This window comes from Portunus trituberculatus, chromosome 37 (genome assembly GCF_017591435.1).
Source record: "Portunus trituberculatus isolate SZX2019 chromosome 37, ASM1759143v1, whole genome shotgun sequence".
In the NCBI taxonomy this organism is placed as follows: domain Eukaryota; kingdom Metazoa; phylum Arthropoda; class Malacostraca; order Decapoda; family Portunidae; genus Portunus; species Portunus trituberculatus.
The window spans coordinates 21,647,954-21,660,563 of record NC_059291.1 but is presented as its reverse complement, the minus strand read 5'-3'; the positions used below and the strand labels follow the sequence as shown (position 1 = coordinate 21,660,563).

The 12,610-nt window shown below is 38.5% G+C and overlaps 1 protein-coding gene across 7 annotated transcripts in view; it reads left to right on the top strand.

The window, feature by feature from the left end:
- Positions 1-11,547, top strand: part of LOC123514392 — an 87,058-nt gene extending 75,511 nt beyond the window's left edge. For all 7 annotated transcript variants that reach the window (XM_045272297.1, XM_045272296.1, XM_045272291.1 and 4 more), the window contains one exon: positions 11,066-11,547. In XM_045272297.1, the coding sequence (XP_045128232.1) occupies positions 11,066-11,221 (156 nt within the window). In that variant the 3' untranslated portion in view covers positions 11,222-11,547. The remainder of the gene's footprint in view (positions 1-11,065) is intronic.
- The last annotated feature ends 1,063 nt before the right edge of the window (positions 11,548-12,610 follow it).

Genomic DNA, 12,610 nt, shown 5'->3' with positions numbered 1-12,610 from the left:
GAACAAAGAAGGAGAGAGGAGACCTGATGCAAGTCTATAAATTGATCAATGGAATGGACCAAGTGGATAATGAGAAACTGATCATGAGAGAAGAATATGACATCCGAAGCACAAGATCGCATAGTAAGAAGCTGAGAAAGGGAAGATGTCTGAGAGATATTAAAAAATATAGTTTCCCGCAGAGATGTATTGAGACGTGGAACAGTTTAGATGAAGAAGTAGTGTCTGCAACGAGTGTGCACACTTTTAAAGTAAGATTGGATAAGTGTAGATATGGAGACGGGGCCACACGAGCATAAAGCCCAGGCCGTGTAAAACTACAACTAGGTAAATACACACACACACACACACACTGAAGGGGGTAAGAGACCAATGAAGGTGAAAATGAGATCTCAAGTGGCTGTAGAAGATATAATGGCTAGAAAAGGGAAGTTAGCCGATGATGTTGATCACAAGGAAATATGGATAAAAAAAAGATATGAACTTAGAGGAAAGGGAAAAGGAGAAAGTGCTAAGAAGTGAGGCTATGGAAAAAAATGAGAAAAGGACAGAGATAGAGAAGAAGAGTTTTTACTGGAGGGTTCTGGATATGAGGCTAAAAAAGTGGTACTTAAGGAAAAAAGAGGAGGTCGTGGAGGAGGCAGTAAATTAAGAGTGACTTATACTAACATAGATGGTTTGTTATCTAGTATATTGGAAGTTGGGGACTATTTGAAAGAGAAAAAGCCAGATATAATGTGTATCGTTGAAACAAAACTGAAGAATAAGATACGTGTCAACTTTAAAGAGGAAGGATATAATACCTGAAGGAGGGACAGGAAGGATAAAGGGGGGAGGAAGAGTGGTAATAATGGTTCGTGATAACATTTGTGTGGAGGATGTGCAATATGGAGAGGACAAAGTGGAAACATTGGGAGTAACAATCAGAACAGAAGATTTGAAGAAGAGAAAAATTATAGTTACATATGTTCCACGAAAGACTAATACATGGGGATCAGAAGAGCATAAAGATATGCAAAGAGAGATGATAAAGTATCTAGATAACATGTTAAGAAGAGATAGAAGAATACTCTTAGTTGGAGACTTCAACTGTAAAAAACGTAAACTGGGAGAGATGGAAGTAATGGACAATGCTGGTCAGTGGAGTGAGAAAGTGTTACATATGACTATGGTTAATACAATGGACCAGTGGGTAGAAGAGTCAACAAGATACAAGGGGGAAGAGGAACCTGGACAGGCTGATAGCATGGGCAGACAGGTGGTAGATGGAGTTTAATTCTAAAAAGTGTCAGGTTATGCATTTAGGTAAAGACAACACAAACTTCAGCTATGAGATGGAGGGATGTTGGCTAGAGGCAGTAGAGGAGGGAAAGGATTTAGGAGTAGTGATAGACAGGACTATGAAATTTTCAAAGCAATGTTTAGAAGCAAGAAATAGGGCAAATAGGATCCTGGGTTTTATAAATAGAAATGTTAGTTATAAAAGAAAGGAAGTGGTGCGTAGCTTATATAATTCCTATGTTAGGCCCCATTTAGAGTATTGCATACAGGCCTGGTCACCCCATTATAGGCAGGATATCAACATGTTAGAAACAGTTCAGAGAAGAGCAACTAGGATGATACCAGCATTAAAGCGCCTGGAGTATAGAGATAGATTAAAGGAATTAAACATGTTTTCATTTGAGAGGAGATGTATAAGAGGGGATATGATAGAGTTATTTAAAATGTTCTCAGATACAAACTACATAGATGTGAGATCTTTCTTTGCCTTAGAGGAGGGAAATAGGACTAGAAATCATGGCAGGAAGATTAGAAAGCAAGGCTGCAGGTTAGATATAAGAAAATATTTCTTTAGTCATAGGTTGGTAGACTTCTGGAATGCATTGCCAGAGAGGGTTGTAAATATCATTATTTTGACAATGTTTAAAAACAGATTAGATAAGCACTTAAATTTATTATATTTGTAATTATATATAGCTCTGCATGATAGTTTTTATAAGAAATTTGCATGATAGTTTTTATAAGAAATTTAGTATAGTTAAACAAGACATGATCCCCATGTATGGGGATCACAGATTGTAGAGGATTTCGCTGCAGGACTTAGCCCTGTTAATGGGCCAAATATTTAGAATTAGTATATAATGTATTGTGTACTTGTAAGTGTATCTTTAAGTACTGATGACGAGGTCGCTGTGCGACTGATACAGGATAACCTAGATGGGCCCTGGTGGCCCTTTGTTATCCTATTATTTATGTTATGTTATGTTATGTTATGTTATGTTATGTTACTTGACCTAGTCTTCACAAAAAAAAGCGGTATCCCCTCCAATCATACAATACCTTAGTCCAATGGGGAAAAGTGATCATGTGACATTAGAGATGCAAATGCAGGAGGAAGATGAGATAAGATACAGAGAGGACTATAAAGGAGAGAGATTAAATTATGCAAGAGCAGATTTTGAAAAACTAAGGAGTTATTTTGCTGATATTGAGTGGAGTAATATTATGAACAGGAAGACTGTACCAGAAAAATATGACATTCTTACAGGAATACAATGAAGGAGTTTAAAAGTTTGTTCCTGTTTATAGAGTTCAGAAAAAAATACATACATGGTACAATGCTAGATGCTTACAAGCAAAAAAGGCAAAAGATAAAGCATGGAAGAAACTTTTAAAGCAGGGAAATGACTACAATAGTCGGCAGTACAAAGATACTAGAAATGAATATATTAGAGTAAGGAGAGAGGAAGAAAGAAAGTTTGAGAAAGATGTAGTGGATAAAAACAAGGATGAACTCAAACTTTTCTACAAGTATATAAATGACAAAACAAAGAATAAGGAAACAATTGAAAAAATAGTTAAAGAAGGAAAGACATACCAAACAGAGAAAGAAATGTGTAAAATAATGAATGAGAGCTACAAAACGGTTTTCACCGAAGAAGATGATTTCACAGAACCTAATAGGACATTGAATTGCCTAGGATTACAGGAAATTGCAGTTCATAAAGAGGATATTGGAAGATTATTGGACAAGTTGGAAGTCAGGAAAGCAATGGGGCCAGATGGTGTATCAGGCTGGGTGTTAAAAGAATGTAAAGAGCAATTACTGGAACCAATTTGAGAAATAATTAAAAGTTCAATAAATGAAGGGAAAGTTCCACTAGAGTGGAAGAGAGCCAATGTAATACTGATATTTAAAGGAGGAAAGGCAACTGAACCACTAAATTACAGACCAGTGTCACTTAAAAGTGTCGTAGGGAAGTTATGTGAAATAATTATCAAAGAAAAATGGGTTAAATTTCTAGAAGAGGAGCAAGTCATATTGAACTGACAATTTGGGTTCAGGACAGGGCGGTCATGTGTATCAAACTTATTAAGCTTCTACTCCAGGGTTATTGCAGGACTTGAAAGCAGAGATGGATGGGTAGACTTTGATAAAGTCCCTCATGGAAGACTTCTTTGGAAACTAGAGAACATAGGAGGACTGAGTGGAACCTTGCTTGAATGGACAAGAGATTATTTGAAGGATAGAGAAATGAGAACTGTGATCAGAGATACATACTGGTCTTGGAGTAAAGTAACCAGCGGAGTACCACAAGGATCAGTGTTAGCCCCCATTATGTTTCAAGTTTATGTAAACGATATTCACATTGGAGTAAACAGCTATATGAATTTATTCATTGATGATGCAAAGTTGCTAAAAGTTATCAAAACCAGAGAGGACTGTATACTGCTACAGGAAGATTTAGATAAGATCTATGAATGGAGCAAGAAGTGGAAATTGGAGTTTAATGCCAAGAAATGTCACATAATGGAACTAGGAAAGAGTAAGAGAAGACCAGTATGGAACTACTTATTTGATGGAAGAGGAGCAAATAATGAAGACTAATGAGGAAAAAGATCTTGGAGTGATCATACAAGAAAATCTGAGCCCTGATAAACACATAAATAAGATATTTGGACTATCATATAGGATGTTGACTAATATAAGATTGGCATTTCATTATATGGATAAAGATATGATGAAAAAAATCATCACAAGCATGATACGCCCAAGGCTGAAATATGCAGCAGTGGTATGGTTTCCAAGTTCTAAAAAAGATATAAGAAAACTGGAAAGAATACAGAAGATTGCTACAAAGATGGTGCCGGAATTTAACGACCTCACATATGAAGAACGACTGAAGGAAATGGGATTGCCAATGTTACAAGATAGAAGAGAACAAGGGGACCTAATAACAATGTATAAAATAGTAAATGATATTGAAAAGATAGACAAAAAAAGATAGACAAAGAAGACCTGTTGCTGTTGGCAGAAGAGGATGGAAGGACAAGAGGACATGAAAAGAAGATTAGGATGAGGCAGTGTGTGAAGGATGTTGGAAAATACAGTTTTCCACACAGAACGGTGGAAAAATGGAATGCATTAGATAATGGAATTGTTGCAGCACATAGTGTGCACAACTTTAAAGAAAATTTAGATAAATGGTAGATATGGAGACAGAACACTATGAGCCCTGCTCGAACCCTGTACAATACAACTAGGTAAATACACACACACACACACACACACACACAAACGGCCCGGTAGCTCAGTGGTTAGAGCGCTGGCTTCACAAGCCAGATGACCGGGGTTCGATTCCCCGGCTGGGTGGAGATATTTGGGTGTGTCTCCTTTCACGTTTAGCCCCTGTTCACCTAGCAGTGAGTAGGTACGGGATGTAAATCGAGGAGTTGTGACCTTGTTGTCCCGGTGTGTGGTGTGTGCCTGGTCTCAGACCTATCCCAAGATCGGAAATAATGAGCTCTGAGCTCGTTCCGTAGGGTAACGTCTGGCTGTCTCGTCAGAGACTGCTGCAGATCAAACAGTGAACACACACACACCGGTAGTGGTGAAGAGTGGTTGTATTGTCAGGAGCTCCCAGAGGAACACACTCCAACAACAGGTATTGTGAAGTAGACCTAGATTGTATGTACAGGGGGAGAATGGGACCATAAAGTTGTCCTGTCTCCAAAAATAAGCAAGATTTGGATGTCGTTTCGAGTGAAAAATGGAGTGAGAGGCAGAGGTAGGTGGTGCTGCCTGACGTATGTTTTAAAAAAATTCGCGGTCTAGAAAACCCAAAATTTATTGAAACACCAATAGATCTGAGGAGATTGGGAGAAGAAAACACTGACAAGGAATTTTCAGGATTTCATGAGGACAAAGGTAATGTGAGAAAGCTAGGAAATATGGAGAGGGAGATGAGATATATGAAGGAAGTGCTCTCAAGTATCCTGGAAAAAAAAGACAATAAAAGAAAACACTGAACTAAAAGAGAGAATAGAAGAATGTCAGAAGTTAAGGGAAGTAAACCAGATGATGGAAGAGGAGATGGAGGAATTAAAGAAACAAAATGGTATATTAATGGCAAGATGTAGCAAATATGAAGAGTCATTAAAAAGCATACAAGAGAAAATTCAGGATGGGGCAAGCAAAGTTAAAAGTGGAATGGGTGAGATCAAACTGGAGAAATTAATAAATGTCTGGAAAAGAGAACAAGAAGAGGAAAAATTTAAATTCTCAAAGATAGTAAAGGAGCAGATAAAAGAACAGACAAAGGACAAAGTAACACAAGTAATTAAGGAGAAGGGAGACTTGGTGAGGGACATAGTGGACAATAGGAAATGTATCCTAAGTTTTGGGGTGAAGAAAAAAAAAAACCTAACAAGATGTGAGAGAGAAAGTTGGCAAAGGGTGTTATTAAAGTTTGGCTAATGTGATGGGCACCGTCTTAATCCCCTTTAATTTATTATTTCATTATATGCGTAGCCTATGGACACCCATTGCGGGCCCCTCGGGCTGTTCTGTTGAGCAGACAACCCGCCTCCCTCTCCCTGCTTCTCGTTGCGAGCGGGACTCGGTCTCAAGGTAGCCTTCAGCGGAGATAGACACGCACTCTCGTGGTCTGGCACAGGGTAGGGAGATTCGTGTTGCTGGGCTTCTCTTGTTGCTCACTAGTCATTGGTCTGGGAGTTGTGCCCTCCCTTGAGTAGCTGGCTTGTTACTCGGTAGACCGTGGCTGTGTAGGACAGCGGGCTTGTTGTCCTAAGGACAGTGTGGCCAGTTGGGGCTGCATTTCCTGTTTGCGTCGTCCACCGGTGTGGCGACGCGGAGGGACGCGTTATTGTTTCGTCCCGTTGTTGCTGTTGGTGGCTGTGGTCACCAGTGTGTTTTGGTGGGCGGCTGTGTGCCCCCATCATCTGTTGTGTAGTATCAGTAGTATACTGTGTATAGTACCGGCCAGTCTTCAGCGGAGTTAACACGTACGTTCTTGGCACAGGAAGAGACACGTGTGGCTGGACTGTGCTTTACATGTACTGAGAGGCTTCATGTCGGCCAGTGGTGTGTAGTTGTCCGCCAGACTTGTCTGCGACGAGTATTTGGACTCGTGTATAGCTGGTGTCACCCGTAGGTGGTGTCTGGGCTTGTGTGTACATCACTGGATGTGCTTTACACATCATATATTGCAGTAGTAGTAGTAGGCCAGGGATGTCAGTCTGACAGGTGTTAGGAAGCACCTGTTGTAGTAGGATAGTATAGTAATATATATACTGCACGTTTTGTCCCAGTCTGTGAACCCTCACAGCCTGGGTGCAAGGCGTGTGGAGAGGCATTAATACTTTATAGAGAAGTGGGTGGAATTGTCCTTGTGGGCGGTTTCTCTAGGGGGTATTAAGGCCTCACCCTGTTACACATAACATCTACCATTTATAAATTCTACTTGGTTGGGTACAGGAGGAGAAGGAGTTGCTGAAGAGATTCCCTTACAGTGGGGGAAATTATACACTGTTGGCGACCTTGAAAGAACCTGAGGGTTACGGCGGATGTGAGTTATAGTAGTGGGGACTGTGGAGTGTTTTATAATCCCCACTGTACTGATCGTAACAAAGTTGGCGATTTTGCCAGAATAACACTCGAGTGAGCTGTAGCAGTTAACCGCAGCCGGGTGACGTACTTAAACCGTAACACTAAGAAGATCCATAGAAAGAGAGTGGGAGACAGGACAGAACCCTGAGGAACACCACTGTTAATAGATTTAGGAGAAGAACAGTGGCTAGCTACCACAGCTGCAATAGAACAGTCAGAAAGGAAACTTGAGATAAAGTTGCAGAGAGTATGATAGAAACTGTAGGAGGGCAGTTTTGAGATCAAGGCTTTATGCCAGACTCTATCAAAAGTTTTTGATATTTCAGGAAAAGTTTCACCAAAATCTCTAAAAGAGGATGACTAAAACTCGGTAAAGAATGCCAGAAGATCACCAGTTGAGTGATCTTGATAGAAGCCATACTGGTGATCGGATGGAAGAATGTGAAGTGACAGTTGTTTAAGAATCTTCCTGTTGAGGATAGATTAAAAAGCTTTAGACAAGCAAGTGATTAAAGCTATAGGACGGTACTTTAGGAACAGGCTGAATGAACTAATTGACTTTAGAAACATAGAAATATATGTTATGGTTCAAATGGCCGACTTTACAAAAAATGTGATTGGAACCAAACCCAGGGGTAGAATCCACGAAACCTGTCAGTAGTGTGTCGATAATAACAAAGCCTTAGCGAACAAACAGGTCTGAGGAACAACACCGCTGCCACCAACTTTTTCCATCTGCCAAGTTTTCTATTAGAATTCTACTTAGCTTATGATCAATTGTATGTATTTATAACTTGATACTTACCCATTTAGCTGGTGGATTGTCCTCTTCCCATAACTTGCACAGTTGAAGGAGGTGGAGATTCTCTCCCGTGTTAAAGCCACTCTGCAGCCATCCCTGCTTTTATTTAGGAGTGCTGTTCCTGGCTCACCAAGTCTAATAATAAACCACACTCTGCACCTGTAATAGGGCTGGCTCTCTTCGTGAAATTTTCCATGTTGCCTGTGATGGAATGGGAGAGGCATCGTGGTCTCAGGTACTTGGCTCAATCAGCTGATGTGATGGTAAACAAATAATGCTATGAACTACTACCAAATTATACTCGTGGTTTATTTCGTCAAACACACTAATAGTAAATGTATGAATATAGGACTATTCCTGGCATATAAACTCATACAACAAATCAGGTTGAATTAGTGATTTTTTAATTTCCTGGACAAGAAAGATGCACAAGTGTTAACGTATGTTTTTATTGTTTCCATGACCTAGTGGTATATTAATAGTATATTTAACGTTTCAGTAACAAAATTCCCAAAATAGGCAGACTTCCTCAGTGGCTAGGAACATAACCATCCCTATTACCATTTTTTCTATAGGAAAATTATGTTTGAATAATATGATTTTGAATAACTTGATGTCTCCAGGAACATAATGCTCGCATCAATTGAGAGTTGACTGTTTATATATATACACTTAACCCTCAGCTATCGCGCCCAATTGGGGCCGAAATAGCCGCGCCATAGCTGAAAACGCGATAGCCGAATTGATCTTGGCAGAAAGGCGGTTTTGGCTAATGAGTGCTCAGATATTCCATGACGTCATGGCTGGGCGCGCGATAGCAGGCATCTGAGATCACGATAATGAAATTTTAGCAGCTTTTCATGGGTGCGCGATAGCAATAAAACGCGATAGCCGAAGTCGCGATAGCCGAGGGTTGACTGTATATATATATATATATATATATATATATATATATATATATATATATATATATATATAAACAGTCAACTCTCAATTGATGCGAGGGTTATGTTCCTGGAGACGTCAAGTTATTCAAAATCGCATTATTCAAACATAATTTTCCTATAGAAAGCAATGGTAATGGATGGTTTTATATATATATATATATATATATATATATATATATATATATATATATATATATATATATATATACAAGTAATTCTTGATTTGCGCATGTTTAATTTACGCGTTTTTGTTAATATGTGACCGAAAAAAGCATTATAATTAATTAAATTTGTGCGATCGGTTTGCTTACATGCAATTTGGCTCAACCGCATTTTCAAACTGAGTGCCAGACGCAATTTCAAACTGCATGCCAGAGAGTGGACAGTGATGATGAGTGCTTGTGAGGGGTGAAGACATTGGCATCCTGCGTTTATTTTTTTACTAGTGTTTATTTTTATACTGTGGGGTTATTTTTGATAAAGTAGAAATGCTCAGAGGAAGATGGTGACTGACTGTGGTGTGAGTGGTGAAGGCAGTGTGTTGTGTTTACGTATTCTTTGTTTTGTTGTTTTCTCTTATTATTTTTTGCTTTCTCTTATTATTTCTTGTCTTTCCCTTTATTTTAAGTACACTTTTAGTATATAGAATGGTAAATAATAAAAAATGTTAATTTAGCTAAATAAATGGAGTATTTTGTACGAATTTTTTTGGACCATATCCCGCATCCCCCTTATTATCTATTCTTATGAGAATTACAAGTTTGTTTTATGCAAATTTTGATATACATGATGCCTCTTGGAACACATCTATCGCGTAAATTGAGGGTTACCTATAAATACATATATATATATATATATATATATATATATATATATATATATATATATATATATATATATTTACAGTAAGGTCCCGGGTTACGTCGGTCTTGAGTTACGTCAAACTCGTAGTTACGTCAGTCCACTATAAGGCAATTTAAGAATAAAAAAATTGAAAATTTATAAATCCTAAAGCGCGGGATTTATTGTTATTGTTGGCTGCCAGGCGTCACTAGTGGTTACCCGCCACACCGCCCGCCTCACGCTTGAATACAATAACGTTAACCCTGCCTCAGTTCCACCACACTGTCACCCTTGGCAAGAGTGTTATCCTACTTCTGTGTTTACTGACTCAAGTTCTTAGTATCTTGCTCAATGGCACCAGAGAAAAATCCTTAGTGACAGCAGTGATGCTAAGAAAAGGAAAACCATTACACTACAAGAAAAAGAGGACATAATTAAAAGACATGAGAAGGGAGTCAGCAGCTGTGTGTGAGGGAGGGAAGAAGAAAATGGGAAGCCCGTTACCATGACAACGGGGGAGGTTGATGACCTTGAGGGCTCGCGCACCCACCATCACAACAATAACAACTCCGGAGCCTTTGCCTGGGCCACACGACACTCGCAGCTCACTTGCACTATCTGCGCCTGTCTGCTGATCCCTATTGCCTTTTCCTATTGCATATCCTGCTCCGCTGCCCACGCTTCTACTCCCACCGCACTGCACTACGCTCCCAGCTGTCCACCCTGGGCGTCACAACATTTGACCTGCCCACCTCCTGGCGGCCTCAGGCGTCCACCACTCTCGGCAACCTGCAGTCCTTCGCACTCGCGGCCCTAATCAACAACAAGAACAACCTTGTGTTTCATATTCCTACATAGTTGTAAATAATATAACAATATAACCTTTTACGTACCTGAATGACCACAAACAATGATTGGTTGAAAACCCGATAATATGCTTTGAAATGTACGGAAACTCGAGTTACGTACAAAATCAACTTACGTCATATTTCAGGAAAGTAACAGACGTAAACCGAGACCTTACTGTATATATATATATATATATATATATATATATATATATATATATATATATATATATATATATATATATATATATATACACACATACATATATGCCTTCTTTTCATTCATAGTATCCCTGAAAATATTAACCACAGAGACATCACACATCCTTGCCTCAATTTCTACTCCTGTTTTGTTACTTCATTACTTTTATATATTGCTTTAATATACTAGTTTCTGTCATCTATTTCTAAGATCTTGTCAGCCTAGAAAGTAGTCTTTTAGTTCAGTAAGAATATTTAAAAACTTTATTATTTGTTTTGCAAAAGGTGATATGCAAACCTAGTATTCATTCATGAACATCAAATTAAGCATTGTATCTTCAAACTTACCTTATGATGTCCTTATAGGTGTAGGTATTTTCTGATTACGCTTTTATTGAAGTTGAAATTCCTGCAGATTTGGGACATGGCTAGTTCAATAAAATATTGTTTTATACAAAACAGTGAGTAGCTTACTAATTATGTAAATGTGACCAGCACATTTTTTCTTTTACAGGAGAATGGAGAATTTTCCAGTACTCCCACAGTGAAGGTAGAGGATGGTTGCCTCAAGGAAGATGACAAGCTTGTTGCACGCAAGTGGAATGGAGATTTTGTTGACCGACACACACGTAAGAACTGGGAATACCCTTGGCAAATAAAGCTGTGCTAGACTGAGCACTGCTTATCAAAGATACAGGTTCATATTTGTGTAGATAAATATTGATGATTGCTAGGGCATTGAAAGTTTTGTTACAAGTAGTTGTCAGAATTAAAGTTTCATAAGAATTCAGACTTGGAAATATGGAGAACCAACACACTAGGGTAGTATACCTTGTGACGTTTTTCTAGTGAATTATTTTCATATTGTTTATTATATAGTGAATGAATGCTTGTAATGACATGTCATGCTAATAGTTCAAAAGGTTAAAAATACTGGTGCACTTCAACCATAAAACTTAATGAACTGAGTTCTTGTAAATAAAGTATATGTATATATGAATGGCTTTATTGTAAGAGACCCACCATATGTTTTCAGACCTGGTAATTTTGATGTCTGACTAAATATAATTGTGGGTTATTGAACAACATAAAAAGAATTAATCTATTTATAGAATATTCTTTTTATTATTATTTTGCAGTTTTGTGGCATATTACAAGAGTATTAAGAAGGTTTTGAAGATTTAAAAAAATTGTGGTATGGTTTATAAGGAATATAATGCATGATCTAGTACAGTAGTCTTTCTCTCACATTTTTTTATGTAGTGTATAGTGCCTTGCATTACATATTGTTTGCAGCTAAGATAACATGACATGGAGTGATCTATTCAAGCAGCATACAGTTAATGAGACTGTGTGCTTGACCCCTTGTACTTATCTGCCTTTGATTGCTCTTGCTGCTCTAGGAAGGGATAGACATTGCACACCTGATGGTCTCTAAAGCTACATCCAGGCAATAAAGCATTGCCCACAATCATGAGCAGGTAGTTTGCTTACCACTTGTCCCTGCTAAAACACAGGTAAAGTGGTGGTGTTGGTAGTTGTGGTAAATTGTCAGACACTGCTTGTGCTCGGACAACCACTCACTCTGGCTGTTGCCCAGGTTTAACTGTGTCAGATTGAAATTATGTGGGCAACACTGCAGTTGTGTTTGTGGACTTGACCATTTATGGGCAGTGCTTGTTGAGCTGTGCTCAGTAATATGGACAAGCCTTGAGACATATCAGTGATAGTAGAGAGACTTATTCTCAAAGGTGTTGGCTTTATCAAGTATTTTTAAGATTCAAGCCTTATTTCAAAGATTCTGTATCATCAGTAAAAAAAACTCATAAAAACTTGATTAGTCATCTAGCTCAAAGCAATTAAGAATAGTACACTTTTTTTATGTAGGAAAGATGGCCAGCCAAGGGCAACACAGTTTAAAAAAAAGAAAAAAAAAAAAAAAAGGCCACTAGATGCTGGTTCTCTAAAGGATGAGAAGGGTTATCCAAAATTAGGGAGCAAATGTCTTGACACCTCTCTCTTAAAAGAAGACAAGTCATAGGAAGGCAGAAGCAAGTAG